Source organism: Dermochelys coriacea, chromosome 3 (assembly GCF_009764565.3).
Source record: "Dermochelys coriacea isolate rDerCor1 chromosome 3, rDerCor1.pri.v4, whole genome shotgun sequence".
Taxonomy (NCBI): domain Eukaryota; kingdom Metazoa; phylum Chordata; order Testudines; family Dermochelyidae; genus Dermochelys; species Dermochelys coriacea.
Genome location: NC_050070.1, coordinates 134014256 through 134040271, shown reverse-complemented (window position 1 = coordinate 134040271; position 26016 = coordinate 134014256). Strand labels below are relative to the sequence as shown.

The following is a 26016-nucleotide window of genomic DNA, read 5'->3' as shown; positions in this document are numbered from 1 at the left end:
AGATACTGAATACTGCTGAGAAGTCCCCTCTTCCAAATGCACACAATTTCCCTTTTATCCCCTCAAAGACTTATTGTCAGGCCAAGTCTTCAGGCCAAGGTGAATTTGCTCTCTCCAGAGCCAGTTAATATGGTACTTGAATCACTCAGAGGACAGCTTAAAAGCTATATAAGATGCTTCCTTTCCTCACCCAACCTCCAAAGTTGCCGAGTACACTATTTCTACAGTACAGAAGTCCCCCCCACCCCGTCTCTCTCTAAACTTTGGCTGCAGATTTGACTTGAAAAACTATTTCACTGAACATCTTGACTTTGTCGGGGGGATTGCACAAATGCAGTCTTGGCTGACACCTTGCTTTTCTTGCATAGCAGGGGATAACTCTAGTGTTCTGGCTAATGCTACCCGTCTTAATGAAATCAGTTCTGATGGTTGGGGTGAGGTCCACACTAATGCTGAGGGTATTTATTTTGCTGCCTTTCACAGAACACTACCAGCATTTGATGTCCTACTCTGTAAGGTGCTTTGAACCACTTCGAAGATGTAAAGTACTATGCGAAATTTACCTTCTGTTTACTTTGTATTTATTGTTCTAAATATACTTTATTCTCCTTATGGGGAAAAATAATAAAGGGCAGGCAGTTGTATCCCAATGCCTTTCTAAGGGGGTTAAGCTATATGAAAGTGTGTTATAAATATACCTCTGTTCCTCTTCCAGGGTGCTTGGAGTGCACTCAACTAGAATGAAAGCCACTGTCACCACCTACTTTAGACATATTCCATATTGGCAACCTGTAAAGATTCCACTTGGAGGTTGATTCATGCATTCACAAAGCATTATTCCGTAGAAGTTGTGATGCTTCTGGGGGCACCCAGAGCTAAGAGTCACCTTGTTGCCACTTACTTCCAGCGTGAGCAAGTCTTGCCTGTGCCAGCTGAGTGTTAGCTCCCTAACACAACTAGCTTGTCTTTCACTCACATTCTCTCCTCTGAGCTAGAGCAGCGCTGCCTTTGCCGTGCAAATTGATAATATAGGCACCTCATCCCCTGAGTGCCTTCAAAGCATCCCCCTGTGGTATTTGGCCTTTCACTGGATACCTACAGAAATCTTAGATCCCAATTCAAAGGAATAATGTACCCTAATTTACTAGTTTTACCTTAGGCCGCTGCTTCTGTATCACACACAACATTTGAGTTCAATTATAGTAAAACAAAAGGAAATTTTTTAAAGAAAAGAACAGAGAATCAAATAGAAATAAGTGAGAGTTTTGGAAACTGTCACATACAAAACAAAATTGTAAAACCGAGAATAGGGAATATACTTATTCTTATCTAATAGAGTAGATTCTCACTCCAAAGTTCTGTCTTTTGTAGCGTTTGCTAGACCCAGTCTTTTATGATATTTCACCTTTGTTGTTTCAAGGTACCTCTTCAGTGAATTAATGTAGTGTCTTTTTCCAGCTTGTGATGCACTGACTCAATCTTTTGTCTTTGTTCACAGACAGGGCCATCCCCTTGCTGTCATATTTTGCTTTTTCACTGCCAAGTAGTTTTGATGTTTATAGCTTGTCTTTGATTTTCCATTGACTTTTCTCAGTTGTTGCAACACTGAGCAATACATTGCATAAGTGGCTAGCCAGGGAGGGGTGACGCTCCTTCCCACTAGAATGAGCCATCACTGAGACATATGATATACCCAGGTGACTCACTTTGGCTCCAAGACTTAAAAAGGGCATAATTTTCTATACAGTTACATTAAGCCTTAAATATTGTCTGTATACACATATCACACTATTGATGAGTTACAAGCTTTCAGTAGAGACCTCACATCCCACCCTTTATGGCTAAATACCATGAAAGCAGTGTATTGGGTGAGTGTGTTTGTCCGGTCTGAGAAGAGAGCAGTGAGTCCTTTGCCAGTTGGCACCAATGCTGTGTCAGATGTGGCATCTAGAAGAGCTGTACAATTTGGTAAAGCAGTATTACAATCTCCATTTAACTAGGCTTCTTTGTCCCACACTCCGAAGGCAGGAATACTGCTTGCTAAAATCCTGAGAGTGGAAAATGTGCAGAAGAGATAATGAAGGTTGCTCACATGTAACTGCAATTCTTTGAAATAACCTCTGCACATTCATGCTCCCCTGCCCATCTTCTCTTCCTCCTTGGAGTCCTAATTTCAACTTTTAACCCGAGGAGGGACAGGAAGGAGCTAAGGTGGTCGGCAAGCGAAGTTGTCCTTTTGTAGTTCTGCTATCCAAATGTCCAGAGCCATGAAGGAAGGGGCAGGGTTACAGGGTGGTGAGTGCTCCAACGAGCACTGCTTCTAGAAACTACTATCAGCCTAAGCTGCGCTGTCTGCTCGTATTGAAAAACTCAGGTTATAGGCAAATAACTTCCTTCTGCAGTTTGATCCATGAATCATGGTAAATGAATACTTGCTGGCTAAAATAATCTAGGAGAAATGGTGTGAGGGCAACTTTTTCTCCCTTCTGGCTTAATAGGAAACAGTTAGTACACACAGCTGTTCGTTCTTCTCCCAGAAAAATCCCTTGATCTGAGGATATAATTGTTTTAATACTGTTCTTTACCTTGTAAATCGTGTGTGTGTGTGTGTGTGTGTGTGTGTGTGTGTGTGTGTGTGTGTGTACCATAAATGTACTAAAAATAGTCTAACTGAATTGCAAGTCGACGCATGAAAATATGGCCCAAATGAAGTAAATAAGAGTTTGCCATTGGCTTCAGTGGAGCCAGGATTTCACCCTCCACGTCTATGTAGTCCAACCTGCATGAGGTCATATCCCAATCCACTCTTCAACTTTGGTCATTTAATCAAACTTTGGCATAGATAGCATGGTAAAAAGCCCATTTTTGACAGAGCTATAAGAACAGTGGGGGATGTACTTTGTTTTAGAAAGCAGATTAGCCTTAAAATGTCCAACTGCCAAAACTTGTATCATTTATCAAAATGCCGAAATAAGATAGTAGGGTAGTGGTGTCAATAGTCCAAGAAAAATCTAAAGTACTTATTCTGAAATTTAAAACACTTTTTTCCTTTCAGCAAAATAATAATAAAAAAAATTAAAATTAAAAGTCCCTTCAGCAACTTTATTCTGTCTCTGAAATATTCTTAATGAAATTGAAGCAGCATTGTGCTAATTAAGATAGTAATGTAAAGTAGAAATGTTAATTGTGGGACTATACCAATTGCTTGCTGAAAAGATTATCATTTCCTTATGAAACAAAATACCAATTGAGCTACAATATTTAAGGTTGATTTTCTGGGAAAATGATTAAAAAAAAGTGTATAAAAACACCTCTGTCAATAGGTGCCTAGAGTTTGGGGTTAGGTACTTTGTTACCTTTCCAAATCCAAAATAAATAAATAAAAAATGTTAATTGCAAATTATACTTGTGTGTGCTTCATAACCGATTGCAATGTATCTTGACATAATAACGATGATCATAATAATTGGGAGGTGGGACTCTGTAAATCACTTTGTCATCTTTGATTTCCTAAGTGAAGAGAGGGAATCCAGTCCATAAGTCTGTTTTATAGGAAAGCTAAGAGGTTTTTGTTTGGTTTTGCTTTTTATTTTTAAATCTTCTAAAACTGCTGCAGTAGATTTTATTGTGATTGCCATCTTGGATCCCTTCCAATTCCAAAGGGAAACATGATTATGATTTAGAAAGCTTTTTTTAACCTTTTGAGAAATTTCACTGACATCAGGCAACATTTTATTGGTAAAAGTGTATAGCTTCAAGGTTATATATTGTGGCTTTGCTTCAGTGTTTACTTTAAGATAAATGTCTCTAGCATTTATCTGAGTGTGGAAGAGACCATTGATGAAGTACAAATATAAGGTCTAATTCTCCATTCATTTACACCTGTTTTCTGGTAGTGTTACTCCATTGACATAAAAGGAATTGCTTCTGATTTGCATCAGTGTAAATGGAGAATCATTCCCAGAGTGTATTAGCATAATTGCGTAATTATAACTCTCATTTCAAATAATCCAAGCCTTGATCTATCACAATAACAGTAATATAATGGAATATTTTTTTAGATATTTTATCATAGTTTTTTATCTCAGCAAGCTTTTTTTCATTTTCTGCCCTTACAGTTCACTTGCAACCAAAGATTATACATGTGAAGAAAGAGCACAAATGAGTAAGTTCACAACAAATACTCAGTATACAGAACCCCGTGTATCCCCATTAATCAAAATGAGGGGCTTCCCATGTCTCTTCTGCCTTCTGTCTAAATCTGCATATTAATCATGGATCTGAAGTATGGGTATAAGAAGTAACCATTTATACTGTAGTTACAGTTTAATTGTAAATCTGATGTATAATAATTTGAGCCATCGTTTCATGAACTGGGTTCATAATTTGTGCATTGTACTGTTTTCAGTCCTTTTTCCACAGCTGCAATCCAGATAAGTGACTCAATTATAGTTAGTGTTAGCCTTAAAGATTCACTGATGCCTCATGGAAAACCTTGAAAAACATTCTATTTAAGACAATTATGCTTAAATACCACGTTTTCTAAGGACATTTGCATGAAAACAGGCTCTTGCTAAAGGAGTTCATCTGCTCTTGGTGCATGTGTGTCATTTGGAATAATAATCCTTTGTGTGATATCATCACAATGTCAAGAGCAGTTAATTGTGATATCACACAAAGGAATATGGCCAAGCTTTTCCAACTTGGATATCGAAAGTTAAGCACCTAAATCCCTATTGAGCACCCACACTCCTAAATGAGCACCCACACTCTCCACCGTGCCTCTAAAAATCCAGGCCATTCTGATTTAGGAACCCAAGCTGTAAATCTCTAGTGTCTGGCTTTAAGGAACAAACAATAGGAACAGATGAACTCCATCTACAAGTGTTTTTCCAAATAACGATTCTTAATATTAGTGGTTAAAAACAAGGAAAGAAGCAAACGGAAAACCATTTCATTTAGAAAGGTATTGTAAATTAAGACTAAATTAAGTGTCTATATTTTCCTTAAAGAAAAGGAGTACTTGTGGCACCTTAGAGACTAACAAATTTATTAGAGCATAAGCTTTTGTGAGCTACAGCTCACTTCATTGGATGCATTTGGTGGAAAAAACAGAGGGGAGATTGATATACACACACAGAGAACATGAAACAATGGCTTTATCATACACACTGTAAGGAGAGTGATCACTTAAGATAAGCCATCACCAGCAGCAGGGGGACGAAAGGAGGAAAACCTTTCATGGTGACAAGCAAGGTAGGCTATTACCAGCAGTTAACAAGAATATCAGAGGGATGGTGGGGTGGGGGGGAGAAATACCATGGGGAAATAGTTTTACTTTGTGTAATGACTCATCCATTCCCAGTCTCTATTCAAGCCTAAGTTAATTGTATCCAGTTTGCAAATTAATTCCAATTCAGCAGTCTCTCGTTGGAGTCTGTTTTTGAAGCTTTTTTGTTGAAGTATAGCCACTCTTAGGTCTGTGATCGAGTGACCAGAGAGATTGAAGTGTTCTCCAACTGGTTTTTGAATGTTCTAATTCTTGACGTCTGATTTGTGTCCATTCATGCTTTGACGTAGAGACTGTCCAGTTTGACCAATGTACATGGCAGAGGGGCATTGCTGGCACATGATGGCATATATCACATTGGTAGATGCGCAGGTGAAGGAGCCTCTGATAGTGTGGCTGATGTGATTAGGCCCTATGATGGTGTCCCCTGAATAGATACGTGGACAGAGTTGGCAACGGGCTTTGTTGCAAGGATAGGTTCCTGGGTTGGTGGTTCTGTTGTGTGGTGTGTGGTTGCTGGTGAGTATTTGCTTCAGATTGGGGGGCTGTCTGTAAGCAAGGACTGGCCTGTCTCCCAAGATCTGTGAGAGTGATGGGTCGTCCTTCAGGACAGGTTTTAGATCCTTGATGATGCGTTGGAGAGGTTTTAGTTGGGGGCTGAAGGTGATGGCTAGTGGCGTTCTGTTGTTTTCTTTGTTGGGCCTGTCCTGTAGTAGGTGACTTCTGGGTACTCTTCTGGCTCTGTCAATCTTCCTTCACTTCAGCAGGTGGGTATAGTAGTTGAAGGAATGCATGATAGAGATCTTGTAGGTGTGTCTCTGTCTGAGAGGTTGGAGCAAATGCGGTTATATCGTAGAGCTTGGCTGTAGACAATGGATCGTGTGGTATGATCTGGATGAAAGGTAGAGGCATGTAGGTAGGAATAGCGGTCAGTAGGTTTCCGATATAGGGTGGTGTTTGTGACCATCGCGTATTAGCACCATAGTGTCCAGGAAGTGGATCTCCTGTGTGGACTAGTCCAGGCTGAGGTTGATGGTGGGATGGAAATTGTTGAAATCATGGTGGAATTCCTCAAGGGCTTCTTTTCCATGGGTCCAGATGATGATGTCATCTATGTAGCGCAAGTAGAGTAGGGCCATTAGGAGACGAGAGCTGAGAAAGCGTTGTTCTAAGTCAGCCATAAAAATGTTGGCATACTGTGGGGCCATGCGGGTACCCATCGCAGTGCTGCTTACTTGAAGGTATACATTGTCCCCAAATGTGAAATAGTTATGGGTGAGGACAAAGTTCAGCCACCAGGTTAGCCATGACATTATCGGGGATACTGTTCCTGACGGCTTGTAGCCCATCTTTGTGTGGAATGTTGGTGTAGAGGGCTTCTACATCCATAGTGGCTGGGATGGTGTTTTTAGGAAGAACACCAATGGATTGTAGTTTCCTCAGGAAGTCAGTGGTGTCTCGAAGATAGCTGGGAGTGCTGGTAACGTAGGGTCTGAGGAGGGAGTCTACATAGCCAGACAATCCTGCTGTCAGGTTGTCAATGCCTGAGATGATGGGGCGTCCAGGATTTCCAGGTTTATGGATCTTGGGTAGCAGATAGAATACCCCAGGTCGGGGTTCTAGGGGTGTGTCTGTGCGAATTTGTTCTTGTGCTTTTTCAGGGAGTTTCTTGAGCAAATGCTGTAGTTTCTTTTGGTAACTCTCAGTGGGATCAGAGGGTAATGGCTTGTAGAAAGTGGTGTTGGAGAGCTGCCTAGTAGCCTTTCGTTCATACTTCGACCTATTCATGATGACGACAGCACCTCCTTTGTCAGCCTTTTTGATTATGATGTCAGAGTTGTTTCTGAGGCTGTAGATGGCATTGTGTTCTGCATGGCTCAGGTTATGGGGCAAGCGATGCTGCTTTTCCACAATTTCAGCTCGTGCATGTCCGCGGAAGCACTCTATGTAGAAGTCCAGGCTGCTGTTTCGACCTTCAGGAGTAGTCCACCCAGAATCCTTCTTTTTCTAGTGTTGGTAGGAAGGTCTCTGTGGGTTAATATGTTGGTCAGAGGTGTGTTGGAAATATTCCTTGAGTCGGAGATGTCGAAAATAGGATTCTAGGTCACCACAGAACTGTATCATGTTCGTGGGGGTGGAGAGGCAAAAGGAGAGGCCCCGAGATAGGACAGATTCTTCTGCTGGGCTAAGAGTATAGTTGGATAGATTAACAATATTGCTGGGTGGGTTACGGGAACCACTGTTGTGGCCCCTTGTGGCGTGATCCTGAAGGACAACCCATCACTCTCACAGATCTTGGGAGACAGGCCAGTCCTTGCTTACAGACAGCCCCCCAATCTGAAGCAAATACTCACCAGCAACCACACACCACACAACAGAACCACCTACCCAGGAACCTATCCTTGCAACAAAGCCCGTTGCCAACTCTGTCCACATATCTATTCAGGGGACACCATCATAGGACCTAATCACATCAGCCACACTATCAGAGGCTCGTTCACCTGCGCATCTACCAATGTGATATATGCCATCATGTGCCAGCAATGCCCCTCTGCCATGTACATTGGTCAAACTGGACAGTCTCTACGTAAAAGCATGAATGGACACAAATCAGACGTCAAGAATTAGAACATTCAAAAACCAGTTGGAGAACACTTCAATCTCTCTGGTCACTCGATTACAGACCTAAGAGTGGCTATCCTTCAACAAAAAAGCTTCAAAAACAGACTCCAACGAGAGACTGCTGAATTGGAATTAATTTGCAAACTGGATACAATTAATTTAGGCTTGAAGAGAGACTGGGAATGGATGAGTCATTACACAAAGTAAAACTATTTCCCCATGGTGTTTCTCCCCCCCACCCCACCCCCCACTGTTCCTCCGATATTCTTGTTAACTGCTGAAAATAGCCTACCTTGCTTGTCACCATGAAAGGTTTTCCTCCTTTCGCCCTCCTGCTGCTGGTGATGGCTTATCTTAAGTGATCACTCTCCTTACAGTGTGTATGATAAAGCCATTGTTTCATGTTCTCTGTGTGTGTATATCAATCTCCCCTCTGTTTTTTCCACCAAATGCATCCAATGAAGTGAGATATAGCTCACGAAAGCTTATGCTCTAATAAATTTGTTAGTCTCTAAGGTGCCACAAGTACTCCTTTTCTTTTTGCGAATACAGACTAACACGGCTGCTACTCTGAAACCTATATTTTCCTTGTGACAACTTTTGTACAGGTGATTCTATCTTAAATAGTTGAAAGTTTAGGTATTCTTCCACTAACACTGTAGCTACCTTGATGTTACTCCAGTGAATTCTCTAGTTTAAAGTTCTTGAGGAGAAAGGTAGCTTATAGACCCTCCCCTCTTTGCTTTTGCACCCTATTATTTCCATAGGTCATAGAAGGATGGGTCCCAAGCTAAGCTTGCATCCAAAAATGGATTTGCTGTAAATTAGCTGTTGTATTACTGCTGCATTAACTATCCTGGCAAAATACAGAACACTATGTCTTTAAATGTTTTACTCTGAAGACTGAAAGCTGACTAGAACTCTTATTGCTCATAACAAAATGCTGTGTAGAATCAGTCAAATGCAAATCAAATGTCTGGCTGATCATAAGATTTGGCCTGGTATTCACATTTATAGTCCTATTTTATCAAATTGCACTTCCCATTTTTTAAGATTAGCACAGCCTCAGAATCACAATTATTGAATTTTAATCTTGATGAATAGTACAAGGATTAATTATGCATTCTTTTTAGGGTGATAAAATTCTCTAATAATAGGGGCAGATTTCTAGTTTCTTGATCAACAAAATAATCTCAGAAAGGCCCCTTACATCATTAATTTCTGTCTATCAAGGCTGACAATGAGGCAGGGTTACCAAGCAGCCTCCTTTTTACAGGGTAGTCCAATAGTACAGTTTTTATTCATTGCTCTGTTATTGGCACAGGACCATTTGTAGGCATATATCCAGGTCCCCAGAAAACTTGGAAACATTCCACCTTAAAGAGAACTGAAACTGTGGCTAACAAACCAGCTGCTGTATTGAGCTCAGAAGGAAGTCTTTGTAATTCTGTGGAAGGAACTTAAATTATTTGCATAACATCCAGCAGCCCTAGTGCAGAGGACTGGCACAAGCAGAACAGCAGGGTAGGCATCCAGTTTTATCTTTTGACCATGTTTGGCAATGGCTCTCTAGCTGAAAGACTAAGATGAGGAGAAAAAAGGGAAAAGTGAGAAACTTGACCTAGAGGCGTGTGTGTGGTGTTCAGGAATGAGGAAGATATGGACAAATATTCTTTTGGGGTTGGGGTGGGGCAGAGGAGGAAATCTGTTTTATTAAATGTTTTATAACGCAAACAAAAGCAAGTTTATCATAAATGGTGCAAGCATTAGTTATAACTGAGCGGTGTGTGTAGACTATTTTGTCCAATTCTTTTTTGTGGAGAGATAAAAAATAGAGCAAAGAGCAATTGATAAACAAATGTATGAGATGGGGAGTGATGCCATAGAAGGTAATACCATCTATTCATCATCTGAACCTTTTTCAAACAGAGCATCTTCTGTATTACTGAATTATGAATCTATGGAATATTCACTACTAAATGTACACACAGCCTACATCAATGGTTCTCAACCGATTTACCATTGTGGCAGACATATGCAGTGTTCTGTGTGTTGTGGGCTGCATCCACACAATATATATACTATCTATATGGGCTTGAGGATCCTACATGGGCCGCAGCTGTGTGGTGATTGGGCCTTAAGTGTCCCATGGATTGAGAACCACTGGACATATTAAAAATAAAAAGGTTATGTAAATTAGTCCAACTATAGATTTTTAAAAGGGCTGCCTTATTTGTTCATATACCTTCACTTTAGTGGCTCTTGTAAGGGCAGTTTTTTTCCAAATGTTGCTGTTTCCAATAAAGTGTTAATTCATACATCAGTGCCAATTTAGGTATCTCCTTGGTCAACCAATACACTAGTTTTAAAGTGTTCTCTGACTTTTATGAAGCAGTGGAGGGAATAACTGGTTTTTTTTGTTGTCATTTTTTAAACCCAGTGGATACCATATGCTATTGCTTTAAAATACTGAGTGTACACAAATATTTGTTTCCCTGAGAATGGGCTGTCATACCTTCTGTGAACCTGGAAGGACGTGAGAAGCATAAGAAAAGAGAATGGCCACAATGCTCAAGTCCTTTTGAAGTATGCTTTCCTCCAACAATTGTAGGTTTTGTCAGATGGAACAGGAGGCATGGCCTCAAAGCCTCTCAGGTGATGGAGAGCATGGAGCATCAACACTATGGATCCCATGGTGCATTTACTAGATTCTGAACTAAAAGGGCAGAAGGGGCCAGAATTATTTATACAGACATAGTAGAATTGTCCCAGTTCAGAACTGAGTGTCTTCCATTTAAGAAAGTCACGCATCTGCTAGGAGGAGATAAGGCTGGAATGGAGAAACGAAACTTCTGTAGTTGAGATTGAGAGGTGAAGCAGTTGCTCACTTCCTCATGCATCAAGAAATGTATCTGGTGCTGGGGAACATCTTGAGGAAGGAAGAGCATATGTAGAAAAAGTGGAAGCAAACTGCTGGCATAGAAAGTTTAACATAGGTGGGGAAGGGGTATTTCAACTATGAAGTGCTTCAAGAAGTAATTTAGTAGCTGAGTCACTAAGTAAAACTTCGTAATTAGGTTAAAAAAAACTAGCACTGTGTGCTTTTTTTTAAGTGAGGAAATTAGACAAAAAGAACATAAAATCAAAAGTGGGTGGTAAACGTTGCAGATGACTCAATTGCTTAGGCGAGTGTAGGGAACATGAGAGTGAAGTAACAAAGATAGATGAATGGATAGCAAATGAAATTTTGTTGTGTTTAAATGCAAGGTATACTGCACACAGGAAGGAATGACTTGGACTACCAATATGTTAAAACTATGTGACAAATCATGGCATCATTGGACATCTCAATATACAGTAGCAGTCAAATAAGCCAACGTTGTTGGGGAGTAGGGAGGAATGCAATTTAAAAATTACAGAAAAGATTATAATGCTATTTCATACAAATCAATTTTATCCCTTTGCTGAAATAGTGCATGCATTTCTGGTCACTATACAAAAAAGATCTAGCTGAATTAGTTGCGAGAGGCATGACATGATGACGATTTTATTATTTGTATTGCAGAAGTGCCTAGAAACCCCACCCCTGGTTGTACTAGCCATATTGTACAAACATAACAAAAAGACTGTTCCTGCCCAGAAGAGCTTCTCTTCTAAATAGACAAATGGAAAGACTTTCATATGAGCGGAGACTGAAACATTTTTGACTGTTAGGTTTACAGAGGAGATGAATAAAAGTTGACATGGTGAAGCAAAAGATGCTCTAGAAAGAGTAAATAGGAGCACCTGCTTTACTTTTTCTCATAATACAATAACAAGGGACTATCTAATGAAATTGAAAGATAATATATATAAAATGTAAGGAAATATCTGTTTTTGCATAATACATAATCAACTAGTGGAACTCAGTGCTACAAGATATCCTTGAAGACTAAACAGGCTTGTTTAAAAAAGGATTATCCATTTATATGTATAACAAGAAAATACATAGGTACATGAGCTAGGATGACAGCCATTTATTTTTTTTATATAGGGAGATATTTAAAGCTTTGTTTCAGGGTATTTAAACCACCAGTAATTTATGGGACATAGGAAACAGCTTCCCCATGGGCAGTTTATTCCAAAATTACGCACAGTAGTGGAAAATTGCACCTTTCCCTACAGCACCTGGTACTGGCCATTGTCAGACATACAATACTGTAATAGACAGCCTGTTGCTCTGATCTGATGTAGGAATTTCTCTGTTCCTAATTCTTGATGGGAAAGAGAAGAATGGGATTATTACAGGATAGTCTTTTCTCATTTTATATTTATATTTAGTTTGTGTGACAATTTAAAAATATTTGTGATACCCTTCAAAAAACTAGGTTGAATAGATTTTGATGAATGGTTTTCCACTTTGAATGTGTGAATTGGATAGATAGTATGAAAAACCTAATTTACAGCCACTTCAAAGAAAATAGAATTAATCTTCACAGCATAAGTGGAGTTTGATTGTTCCAGAAATGCAAAATTGTTTTTTTTGTTCTGAATACTATTTAAGTAGTTGCAAAATGCAAAGTAGGTAGAGGGGTTATGATGGGATGTCTAAGTCTAATTTGATTGCTTTTCTCTGAGGGGGGGACCTCCAATCCTCTAACAACATATTAGTTGACATCTGGAGAAAGCTCTTTGAAGAATGTGAAGGATCACTTATTAGTTGCTACTGTCGGTTGTTTGCATGATACCATAATTCATGTGCTTTAGTTCTGTAATAGTATTTTTTCCCAAAAGCTAGACATACCACAAGATATTTTCCTACTTGCATTTTATTTTCACCAAAGGAATGTAAAATGCTTAAAAATATATTTAAAGATCCTGTGTGTCATATTTTAAAGATATTTTAATTGGATTCCATACTAACTAACATTTAAATAACATGTTAAATAGTTTGGTTGATCACTGTGGGCAAGGCAAAACTTTTTTGTTTTAACCTACAGGTAGGTATTGTGTTTAAGGTCTTAGGCTGGAACACAACTTTTTTTTGTTCCTTAAGAAGAGCATGTTCTTAACGTGTTTTTGGCCTCTTCTCTGTTGTACAGCCAAATGGAAACAGTTTCAAGTGCAAGACTGATTATGCACTCTAAACACTGTTAACTAACTTACGTTTGTATACAATGGGCTTCAGTCTTGCTATACCAGGCAAAGCCTAAGTTCAGGTTCCCATGTTCCTCCAGATATGGAAGAAAAAAAGTCCTTTTGTAAAGCTTAAATTTAATCTTTTTCCCCCCAATAATATTTTAAATACTTTTTTTCTTTTGTGATATAGGTAGGAAACAAAATTTTTCCTCTCTGCCCTCCTCTTACCTCCACCAGAGGTGAAAGTAAGCCAGTATGCCCCGGCTTATTTTATTATTTTCCAGCATGGTTTACGGTGTTTGCAATATCATCACTGTTTGCCTAATGGCAAGTCCCAAATTCAAAACTTGGTTGAAACTGACATCTCCCTTATGTTTGGAGTGTTTTGGCTTCAATTAAATGAAATTTCACTGAAAATGTTCCAACCAGCTCTAATCACCAACTGAATGTTTTTCCTAATCAGACTAAATTTTACTGACTCTTTTGTACCAGTGGACAGAATCACTTGTGGATTCTTCCAGTCCATCGTCCAAGAAATGAAATACTGAGGGCTTGTTTACACTTAAAATGCTACAGTGGTACAGCTGTGCTGCTGCTGTAGTGCTTCAGTGTAGACACTGCCTATGTCGATGACAGGCGTTCTCCCATTGGTGTACATAATCCACCTCCCTGAGTGTTGGTAGCTAGGTCGACGGAAGAAATTTTCTATTTACCTAGCACTGACTACACAGAGACTTAAGTCAGCTTATCTACGCTGCTCAGGAGCATTGTATTTTTTACACTTCTCACTGACTTAGTTAAACTGACCAATATTTTAAAATAGACCAGACCTTAGTTTTTAGCAGATGTACTCACAACTGCATTTATGAGTGATATTGGCTGAGAGCAATCCCTGCCACATAGTTCTTTCTTTTTCAGAGACATCAAAAAAAGGAGGCTGCACTGGAAAACCTACAGTAGAGAGTAACTTGAAGGGTATGCCTTATGATTTCTTGATTACTGTTGACTCTGTTCATATGAGCATCAAGAAGTGACTTTTCAGGAGATGCTTGAATATGGAGAGTCATCTTTGCAAACTAGGATGGGGAGGGCATTCCATGCATTAGTACGGTTTTGAAAAAGATGCTGAGATGAAAGTAGGAAAAGAAGACAAATGGAATAGGTATGTAATCTATTGCAGATTTAAATTAATTAGGCAGGGATGTATTAATAGTGGATTTAAATTAACTGTAGTGGCTTTTGTTATGTTTATAGATAAGTTCTTCCGTACGTTAATAACAATTTGGATTGATTTACATATTCTCTACCTTTAGCATTAATAATTAAGAATACTACTGGGCTAACGTATTGGTTGCTAAGAAGTGCAAATGAGAACATACTTCTATCTTTACCTTTCTGACTACATAATAATTTGTAATATACTCAGTGTGTGTGTATCTGAGTTCCTTTGAGAATATATGGGCCACTAATAGTGTTTAGGATGTTTTATATTTACAAGTAACACTGTAGACTTCCTGCTCTTGAATGTAAATGATTTTAATGCACATTTTTCTTTTTCAGAACAGGTACAAGGAATACACCTGGATTGATATCAAATTGAACTGAGGGAAATTCTAAATTCTAAACTTGAGGGAAATATGAAGACTTGTTTTTCTGATTTTTTTAACAAAAAAGACACTCTGATATGATTATGCTCTGATACAGACTGTAGTTGTCTTACTTTGCAATTCTCTGTTCCATATGTGATAACAGCAGTACCAGTCTTGGAGGTAAGACTAGGTACTCCCTTGCCCTTGAGTGGACATGAGCGATCAAAGGTCTTCACAAGAAGATAAGCACAAACCCAGCCGAACGTCCTCAAAGTTCAAGGAGTCTTCAAGAAGTATGCAGTCCGATGACTACTTTGCTAGAAAATTTAAAGCTTTAAATGGTAACCTGGGTCCTCCTGTTTCTTTAAGTACATCTAGCAAAAATGAAAGTAATCAAACTAATGGTACACCAGCTATGCCTAAAATGGGTGTCCGAGCGAGGGTATCTGAATGGCCTCCTAAAAAGGATTGCTCTAAGGAACTAAGTAAAGCAGTATGGGAGAGTAGATCTCAAACCAGTTATGAGAGTGTTGGATCAGTAATTCCAAATGGACAAAATGACCAAAGTGATGGGCAACAAGAACAGCAGTTGGATTTGGAGTTTGCAGAGACCAAATATACAATAGAAGATCTCTTTGTCCAGAGGGGACTTCATCCCATAAGACAAAGAAGCAACAGTGATGTCACCATTAGTGACATTGATGCTGAAGATGTGTTGGACCAGAATGCTGTTAACCCAAATACGGGAGCAGCTCTTCATAGAGAATATGGAAGTACTTCTTCAATTGACAGGCAAGGTTTATCTGGTGAGAATTTTTTTGCAATGCTCAGAGGATATCGAGTGGAAAATTTTGAACAAAAAACTCTTGCTCCATTTGGATTTCCTGAGTTTTTCCGCTGTGACCCTACAATTTCTCCAAGTCTTCATGCTGCCACACAGATTTCCAGAGGAGAATTTGTCAGGATTTCTGGATTGGATTATATGGATAGTGCCCTGCTTATTGGTAGAGACAGGGACAAATCTTTCAAATGGAGACTAAAATCAGAAGCAGTAGAAACATCTCTGTTTAGAAAATTGCGAACTGTTAAAAGTGAGCATGAAACTTTCAAATTTTCCTCAGAACTGGATGATTGTAGATTTGAGAGAAACATTCATCCTTGGAACTGTCAAAAATGTTTTGCACATTATGATGTTCAGAGCATTTTATTTAACATAAATGAAGCAATGGCTACCAGGGTTAATGTGGGAAAAAGAAAAAATATAACCACCGGGGCTTCAGCTGCATCACAAACTCAAATGACAACAGGTCAGACAGGAAACTGTGAATCTCCTTTGGGAAGTAAAGAGGACCTCAATTCAAAAGAAAACCTAGATGCTGATGAGGGTGATGGGAAAAGCAATGACCTAATACTGAGTTGCCCTTACTTCAGGAATGAAACTGGTGGAGAAGGAGACAGGAGGATTGCACTTTCCAGGGCAAACTCTGCATCTTTTGCTTCAGGTGAAAGTTGTTCCTTTGAATCCTCTCTAAGTTCCCACTGCACGAATGCTGGTGTTTCTGTACTGGAGGTGCCGAGAGAGAATCAATCAATTCACCGGGAGAAAGTTAAGCGTTATATTATAGAACACATTGATCTTGGAGCATATTATTACCGAAAGTTCTTCTATGGAAAAGGTAAGTCTCTCCTTCTTGATGTGTACATATCAGATTTAATTTGCTTAATATTTAGCCCTTTAAAAGAGAGCATTTCCCCCAAAGACGCTCAAAATATTTGACAAAAATTAAACCTCTCACTATATCTGTGAGAATTGCAAGTAGTAGTACCCAATGAGCAAAATGAAGTACAGAAATATTAAGTGACTTGTCCAAGGTCACTGAGTAGTGTGGTGTAGTTTAAAGTATATTGTAAATTTAGTTTCCTTGTACAAGGCTTTATTTTTCTTTGCCTGAGAACAGGGCAAATGTTGATCTCCTGTCAAACTACTCTGAACAGTTGAGGCCCAAAATTTTAGAGAGGAGGCTTTATTTTTGAAGCTTTTTCAGTAGTTAACTACCATCTTTAATTAGGTGAGTAGCTGACATCCATCCACCGGATTACATAATGCACTTTAAAAAAAAATACATCACCATGTCTGGGTTTTGTTCTCTTCTCCTATAGTTTCTGTGTATTTTGTCTACCAATCTTGTTTGTTTCTTCCATCTTTCTCTCTGTGGTCCTTCCCTGTGTTTTCTTTTCTTCGGCGTGCTATTGGAATCTTTCATATACCACTCCTACATTGCTGTTTCTCTCAGCTCCCTCAAAAGCTCTGCATTACAATAGCCAGTCTTCTAGTTAAGCAAGGCTGGATGTGCTCCCTTCCAAGCCCATCAGCCCTGTTCTTTTAGTGTAGCTACACTAGAAAAACGTTAAACTGCTTTCCAGGGTGAAGCACTAGTATAGACACAGCTCAGGTTTTTATCCCATTGTAATAAAAACCTCTGTCTTGCTCCATAACAAAGGTTCTCTGCCTTTGGCTGAGTCTTCCTATTGTCATGCTTGCTGTGCCTTCCCAGCCAAATCTGAGCAGCAGCAAGCACCACATTGATTGACGTACTACTTCCTCGTCTGTCCCTGTGGAAGGGACTCAAGTTGTATATACAATATACACAACCCATATTGTCATTCTGAACAGTTGACCCAAATGAAATGTTGTGTAATATTTGCTTTGATATAATTAGAAATGTATGTTTATGATTCCTTTACTAGAAACAGCACACTTGATGAGTATATCAATCAAAATATGAACACTAAGAAATGGAATTGTCGTCATCTGATAGCTGTTCCATAGCTTGTGTGAAACACATTGTTGGTGTCATTCTTGTTCCCAGGGGCAAAGGCTCAGCAACCCCCAATGACAGTTGTCACTAATTGGTACCCTGGTTGAAACAGTGGGAGTCCCTCCAGGTCTGATTTACAATCACTTTTGGCTCCAAGGTGGAGGACCACTGTGTACATACACTCCAGTTCTGCTAGTGCCTTGTCCACATCAAAATCTGTCACCAGAGACCCTTAGAGATGTAGGCAGTAAAGCAGCACCGAGTATATCTATGTTTTCAAAGTCGTCATTGACATCTGCCGCTAAGCAGGAGGAGGTATGGAGTAAATCTCCAAGAATACCTTGGTTGCTGACTCACAAGAATGCTATAGAGCATGCTATCCTCCCAAGGGGAGTTCCATGCATTCTCTGACTGATACTGGTACCACAAAGGAAGAAGAATCATTCATCTGAGATGAACTCAGTACCAAGTTTGGGTAGTTGTACCCAGAGCAGCAGAGACACTGTTGAAAAGAGTTCTAAGCCCATCCCTGAACAACACTTGGTACCGGTAACATTAAAGTCAAGGGTACAAAAGACCGCTTGGCTACCTACGGTACTCATGGAATCAGAGCTGACTCACTCAAATGTCAGAAGTTAGGTACAAGCTGCACTGGGACTAAAGCAGTCCTCCACAGGTTCTCACTCGACCCCATCTTTGATACTATTGATACCACAAGAATTTAGGTACCGCAAGGACCCAATAGTGTCTTCAGAGCGAGTCTCTTCTCTGTTAACCAGTGATGGGGGTTTGTCAGCATCAAGACTCTCTTGGTCACTGACCCCTCTATCATCTAGATCCCCATCTACTTTGCAACCTGAATACCTATTCCCACCACCACCACGCTTGGAGTACGTGGAAGAGGACTCCTCAGATTCTCAAATTTTGGTGTAGGGTTCCAATGTCTATTCCAGGACACATCACTTTCCCTCCTACACTGACATATTACAGGAGGATAGACCTCGAATGACAACCACATGGCAGGAGCACAGATGGATGACTCCAGCTATGCCTTTTGGGCCCCCTCAGTGACCTTGGTAGGACCCCTGGGCATTCTATTGTCAACAGTTTGCAACGAGGCCTTTGCACCACCAATGGGAATAGAGAAGGGCCCCTTTGCCTCAACTTCCTATGACAGAGGAGGAGACCTTTGAGGTGCAAGAAGCAAGAGCAGATTGACACCTTTCACTAATACGATCTTATTGCCTCACAAAGCTGTCCTGCCCCTACCACCTTCAGTGGCAGATGACTTCAGGCAGTTGCAGGAACTGATGAAGGAAATTGCTGACACACTTTAGATTCCCATATAGGAGGTTCAGCTGTCCCACCTCAAACTCCTACATATTTTGCACACCTGGACATCTAAAAGAATTGCCATTCTGGTCAATGAAGCTCTTATGGAACCTGCTAAGACAGTTGGGTAAACCCCAGCTACTTCACTGCCTACCTTCAGGAGGGTGGATAAAAAATTATGTTCATGCCAGGAAATCAGAATTTTTATTTTTCATCCAGCTCCAAGTTCCTAGTAGTGGAGGCAGTTAATGAACACCCACAACATTGCTCAAAGTCCACCCCATACAGTAAGGACCACAGGAGGCTTGATCTTTTTGGTCACAAATCCTACGTTTCTGCCACTCTTCACTTCAGAATACCAAACCATCAGGCACTCATAGCCAAATACAACTATTTAAATTATAACAAATTTAATTCCTTTATTGATCACCTGCCAGAGGAACATCATGACCCCTTTAAGGCCATGATACAAGTCGGTCATCTCCTGTCAAAGACATCACTCCAGGTCTCCTTGTACGCTGCAGATACTGAACACATACTATATCCACTGCAGTGGTCATAAGGAAGTTTTGGTTGCAGCTGTTGGGCTTCCAAAGAGAGGTTTAGAGTATTGTAGAAGACTTCCCCTTCTCTCTTCCGGGACTCCTTTCATGATCAGTTTCTCATGCAAGAGATGGCCTCACTTCTATGTTTAGGAGCAATAGAACCAGTTCCTGTACAGAACAGGGAAAAGGGATTTTAATTAAAGTGCTTCTAGATTCCCAGAAAGAACGAAGGATGGAGGCTAATTTTAGACCTCAGGTCTCTAACCAGGTATGTAAAAACAGCAAAAATTCAGGATGGTGACCCTTACAGCAATAATTTCCTTGTTAGAATTAGGAGACTAGTTCATGATTTTTTGCCCTTCAAGATGCATATTTTCATATTTCTATTCACCCTTCACACAAGAGGTTTCTTCATTTTCTAATCAGCAAGAAGTGTTACCACTACTGGGTGCTCCCTTTGGCCTATCTTTGGCCCCCAGGATATCCTCAAAGATTCTGGTAGTAGTTGATGCCCACCTATGTCTTATGGGCATAATTTGTTTTCCTGTATCCGGATGATCGAGGTAGATCATAGCAGGAAGTGTTGGTGTCAGTAAAACTGTGTTCTCTGTTTCATAACCTGGGCATTCAAATCAACCACAAAGCCCTTTTTGACTCCTCTACAGTCTCTAGACTTCATAGGAGCTTCTCTGGATGAGAAGAGTGTACCTCCTTCCAGTAGGTTTCTCACACTACTGAATGTCATCTCAAAGATTCAGGGCAGTCCTCAAATAACAATAAGATTGTCTTCAGCTGCTGGGAAATATGTCATCTTTGTAGGTCAGCATGCAGATTATAGCACCAAGGTCTACAGGGATTTGTTGAACGGTTTACAAACCAAGTAAGCACAGCCTAGGCAAGTTACTGTCTGTTTCCCAATAGGTTCTGCAGCCACGCAGCTGGTGGAAGGACCCAACCAAAACTTGTGCAGGTCTCCCATTCTTTCAGAACCCCCCTACTGTAGTGATAACATCAGCTGCTTTGCTTCTTTTGTTTGGGGGGCAGGGCACATCTGGGATCTCACAAGGTGCAAGGCAAATGGTCGGTACAAGAGCATCTTCTCCACATGAAGTTTTACACTTTCTACCTCTGATCAGATCAAAGTCAGTAAAAATGACAGACAACAAGGCATGCATGTATTGTATTGTTACACAGACAAAACTACACAGGATCTTTTCAGGGGACAAGACAAGATGTCACATGTATTATAACACAATTTGATTTATGACCAATAACTAATATAACACACACACACACACAATGTTCTGCAGCTGCTGTATAGTTACCAGTCCTGAATGTAACTTGAGTTCGTGGCTTGTGGTGGCTAATTGGCCAGGAAGGCTGGGCACAAGGAAGGGCTGGGTCTCTGTTCGGCATGCACCGATGCCCTTCCATGTTGGCAGCAGAATGTTACCCTCCAAAGTCTTCCATCTCATCCATCCTTTTTTAGGCTTTAGTTTGAATCCAGAGTCTATAGGTCTTGCTGTGTCATGCTGCCTCTGGGTTCAGTGTGATTGATCACCCATCAATTGCAGACATGACTTTCAGCCTGGGACCTAGTTTTGATGTTTCTTCAATTGTACTTTTGTTTTCTTTTTAGGGTGTACTTTTTTTTATTCTTGCTTTGTCAGGGCTGTTGTCTGCATCTTCAGCTGGTGGTGATTATGCTTTATTTGATCAGGAGAGGCTAGCGCTGGAGGTTGATTCTATCCATCCATCCATACCTTATTCACATATCTAAACTAAACTAATAAGATTACATTAGGGTTTTGCAAAATGAAGGTTGCAGCAGGTTTACAAAATGGAGTGAGCATTTTAAAATGGAGTTTGGGACAAGTTAAAATGAAGTTTGAGTTGCAATATGGACAAGTGTAAGGAATGGCAAACAGTGAGCAGAAGTTACAATGTTGAAACAGTGCAAGTTTCAGTGATTTAAGCAGCAATTGGATTGAAAGTGAAACTCAATTAGCCAGTTATTGGGGTAATCTGTTTCATGAAATGTTGTTTCATTCATAAAACTTTGCTTATGAAGTTATATTAATAAAGTGAACAATTAAGAACAATTTCATTGATCAATTCTACAGTATCAACATCAGGGAGGAGCACATTCCACATCTCTGTGCTAAAGTGATAAAACTCTAGAATTGGTACTTCGTCATCACAGCTTCTTACTTCTCAGATATTTAGAAAACCATGGCAGATGTCCTCAGCACAATTTGCTTTCTAAATTTACATATGGGAACTGAACAGCTGAGTCCTCCGGGTAGTATTCTTAGCTTGAGGTTCCCATAGGTCAATCTACTTGCTACAGCAGCCAATGCAAAATGCATCAGGTATTGCTGCAGAGAGGGTCTCAGTCCCTAGAAGATACATTTCTCATCAGATGGACTTCACTATGTGTATCCACCAACACCGTTCTTGTTTAAGGTTCTCAATGAGAAGAAACAGGAGTGGGCCAGAGTCATATTAATTGCACCAATGTGGCCAAGACAAGTCTGGTATCCCTATCTCATCAGACTCACCATTTGCCCTCCATGGAGGCTTCCAATCAGTCCTCACTTATGGACTCAGGCTGCAGATCAGACACTTCACCACAATTTACAGATTGTGAGGCTCCAAGCATAACTTCCTCAATGGCTTTCCGGAATAGAGGTATCCTGTTCATCAGAGGTACAACACATTTTATTAAATAGTAGAAAAAAATCTACAAGAAATATTTACCTCCCAGAAATGGAAACAATATCTTTGGTATAATGGTCATCAGATTTTTCAGACTTGCTTTCCTCTTTTTAAGGTATTGGATTACCTCTTGTAATTGAAAACATTGGGTCTTTCTATGAATTGCATTAGGATTCACTTAGCATCAACAACAGCTTTTCACACACCCACTGGGGACTTTTCGCTCTTCGCTTACCCAGCTATGGCAAGATTCATAAGAAGTTTGTCCAATATCTTCCCACAAATCAGAAATAGTACTCCTAGTTGGGATCTGAACCTAGTCCTTAATTGCAGTATGAAATACCCTTTTGAGCCACTAGCTACTTGTTCTTTATTAGGTTTATCACCGAAAACTCTTTCTGGTAGCATTCACTTCTACCCAAAGGGTTGGAGACTTGGGGGCTTTAATGGCAGACCCCCCTTTTATGGTAATCACCAGAAAGTGTTGTTGCGGGTCCATCCAAGATTTTTACTTAAGATGTCCTCAAATTTCATATTAATCAAACCATTCATCTCCTAGTTCCCCACCCCCAAACCACACCAGAATGAAGAAGCCATATTCCATATCCTATATGTCAGGAGGGCATTAGCCTTTTACGTAGATAGACTATTTAGAAGACTATTTGTATCCAAATCGGACTGAAACAAGCATTCAGTAATTTCAAAACGGAGGTTATCAAAGTGGATCTCCAGTCGTACTAAGATCTTTTACGACACAACTCATGGTCAAGCGCCTTGAAGAGTGATGGCACATTCCATAAGAGTACTAGCTACATGTATAGCCTTACTTAAGAATGTATCAGTAGCAGACATCTGTAGAGTGGTAACTTGGTCATCTGGTTATACTTTCTCTAATCGTTATGTTTTGGTGCTGGCAGCAAGATCCCATGCTGCTGCAGGCAGTGCAATCCTTGCTTTCTGTTGGACTCTTCTTCAAACTACCTGCCACCTTAGAGCAATATTGCTTGGGAGTCCCCTGAAGTGGAGCGCTCCCAGAGACACTACTTGAAACAGAAGAGGTTACTCAACTTGTGCAATAACTGGAGTTCTTTGAGATGCGTGTCCCTGTGGTGACCAGACAGCAAATGTGAAAAATCGGGACGGGGTGAGGAGTAATAGGAGCCTATATAAGAAAAAAGACCCCAAAATCAGAACTGTCCCTATAAAATCGGGATATCGAGTCACCCTATTTCTGTCTAATTGGTGTTTTAGTTCAGTTTTATAACTGGCAGCTGTCAACATGCATCTTTTATTTCTGTTTTAAAAAACAATTCGGCATATGCAGCATTAACAATTTCCCTATCAAGTTTCAGAGTAGCAGCTGTGTTAGTCTGTATTCGCAAAAAGAAAAGGAGTACTTGTGGCACCTTAGAGACTAACAAATTTATTAGAGCATAAGCTTTCGTGAGCAACAGCACACTTCATCGGATGCATTTGGTGGAAAATACAGAGCGGAGATTTATATACGCACACAGAGAACATGAAACAATGGGTTTTATCATACACACTGTAAAGAGAGTGATCACTTAAGATGAGCCATCACTAGCAGCAGAGGGGGGGGAAGGAGGAAAACCTTTCATTGTGACAAGCAAGGTAGGCTATGTCCAGCGGTTAACAAGAACATCTGAGGAACAGTGCGGGGTGGGGGGGGGGGAGAAATAACATGGGGAAATAGTTTTACTTTGTGTAATGACTCATCCATTCCCAGTCTCTCTTCAAGCCTAAGTTAATTGTATCCAGTTTGCAAATTAATTCCAATTCAGCAGTCTCTCGTTGGAGTCTGTTTTTGAAGCTTTTTTGTTGAAGTATAGCCACTCTTAGGTCTGTGATCGAGTGACCAGAGAGATTGAAGTGTTCTCCAACTGGTTTTTGAATGTTCTAATTCTTGACGTCTGATTTGTGTCCATTCATTCTTTTACGTAGAGACTGTCCAGTTTGACCAATGTACATGGCAGAGGGGCATTGCTGGCACGTGATGGCATATATCACATTGGTAGATGCGCAGGTGAACGAGCCTCTGATAGTGTGGCTGATGTGATTAGGCCCTATGATGGTGTCCCCTGAATAGATATGTGGACAGAGTTGGCAACGGGCTTTGTTGCAAGGATAGGTTCCTGGGTTGGTGGTTCTGTTGTGTGGTGTGTGATTGCTGATGAGTATTTGCTTCAGGTTGCGGGCCTGTCTGTAAGCAAGGACTGGCTTGTCTCCAAAGATCTGTGGGAGTGATGGGTCATCCTTCAGGATATGTTGTAGATCCTTAATGATGCTGAAGGTGATGGCTAGTGGCGTTCTGTTTTCTTTTTTGGTCCTGTCCTGTCTCCTGAATAGATATGTGGACAGTGTTGGGGCTGTCTGTAAGCAAGAACTGGCCTGTCTCCCAAGATCTGTGAGAGTGATGGGTCGTCCTTCAGGATAGGTTGTAGATCCTTGATGATGCGTTGGAGAGGTTTTAGTTGGGGGCTGAAGGTGATGGCTAGTGGAGTTCTGTTGTTTTCTTTGTTGGGCCTGTCCTATAGTAGGTGACTTCTGGGTACTCTTCTGGCTCTGTCAATCTGTTTCTTCACTTCAGCAAGTGGGTATTGTAGTTGTAAGAATGCATGATAGAGATCTTGTAGGTGTTTGTCTCTGTCTGAGGGGTTGGAGCAAATGCAGTTATGTCGTAGAGCTTGGCTGTAGACAATGGATCGTGTGGTATGATCTGGATGAAAGCTAGAGGCATGTAGGTAGGAATAGCGGTCAATAGGTTTCCGATCTAGGGTGGTGTTTGTTACCATCGCGTATTAGCACCGTAGTGTCCAGGAAGTGGATCTCTTGTGTGGACTGGTCCAGGCTGAGGTTGATAGTTGGATGGAAATTGTTGAAATCATGGTGGAATTCCTCAAGGGCTTCTTTTCCATGGGTCCAGATGATGATGATGTCATCAATGTAGCGCAAGTAGAGTAGGGCATTAGGAGACGAGAGCTGAGGAAGTGTTGTTCTAAGTCAGCCATAAAAATGTTGGCATACTGTGGGGCCATGCGGGTACCCATCGCAGTGCCGCTGACTTGAAGGTATACATTGTCCCCAAATGTGAAATAGTTATGTGAGGACAAAGTCACAAAGTTCAGCCACCAGGTTAGCTGTGACATTATCGGGGATACTGTTCCTGACGGCTTGTAGCCCATCTTTGTGTGGAATGTTGGTGTAGAGGGCTTCTACATCCATAGTGGCTAGGATGGTGTTTTTAGGAAGAACACCAATGGATTGTAGTTTCCTCAGGAAGTCAGTGGTGTCTCGAAGATAGCTGGGAGTGCTGGTAACGTAGGGCCTGAGGAGGGAGTCTACATAGCCAGACAATCCTGCTGTCAGGGTGCCAATGCCTGAGATGATGGGGCGTCCAGGATTTCCAGGTTTATGGATCTTGGGTAGCAGATAGAATACCCCAAATTGGACAGTCTCTATGTAAAAGAATAAATGGACACAAATCAGACATCAAGAATTATAACATTCAAAAACCAGTCGGAGAACACTTCATTCTCTCCGGTCGCTCGATTACAGACCTGAGGGTGGCTATCCTTCAACAAAAAAGCTTCAAAAACAGACTCCAACGAGAGACTGCTGAATTGGAATTAATTTGCAAACTGCATACAATTAACTTAGGCTTGAATAGAGACTGGGAATGGATGAGTCATTACACAAAGTAAAACTATTTCCCCATGGTATTTCTCCCCCCCCACCCCACCCCGACTGTTCCTCAGATATTCTTGTTAACTGCTGGATATAGCCTACCTTGCTTGACACCATGAAAGGTTTTCTTCCTCCTGCCCCCCCCCCCCCCCCGCTGCTGGTGATGGCTCATCTTAAGTGATCACTCACCTTACAGTGTGTATGATAAAACCCATTGTTTCATGTTCTGTGTGTGTATATAAATCTCCGCTCTGCATTTTCCACCAAATGCATCCGAT

The 26016-nt window shown here is 40.6% G+C and overlaps 1 protein-coding gene across 18 annotated transcripts in view; it reads left to right on the top strand.

The window, feature by feature from the left end:
- Positions 1 to 26016, top strand: part of SIPA1L2 (signal induced proliferation associated 1 like 2) — a 260821-nt gene that overhangs the window by 99749 nt on the left and 135056 nt on the right. For 9 of the 18 annotated variants that reach the window (XM_043511358.1, XM_043511360.1, XM_043511359.1 and 6 more), the window contains 3 exons: positions 4119 to 4165; positions 13949 to 14005; positions 14591 to 16295. In XM_043511358.1, coding sequence (XP_043367293.1) covers positions 14834 to 16295 — 1462 coding nt within the window. In that variant the 5' untranslated portion in view covers positions 4119 to 4165; positions 13949 to 14005; positions 14591 to 14833. The remainder of the gene's footprint in view (positions 1 to 4118; positions 4166 to 13948; positions 14006 to 14590; positions 16296 to 26016) is intronic. The other 9 variants (XM_043511361.1, XM_043511363.1, XM_038395712.2 and 6 more) reach the window with 5 other exon arrangements.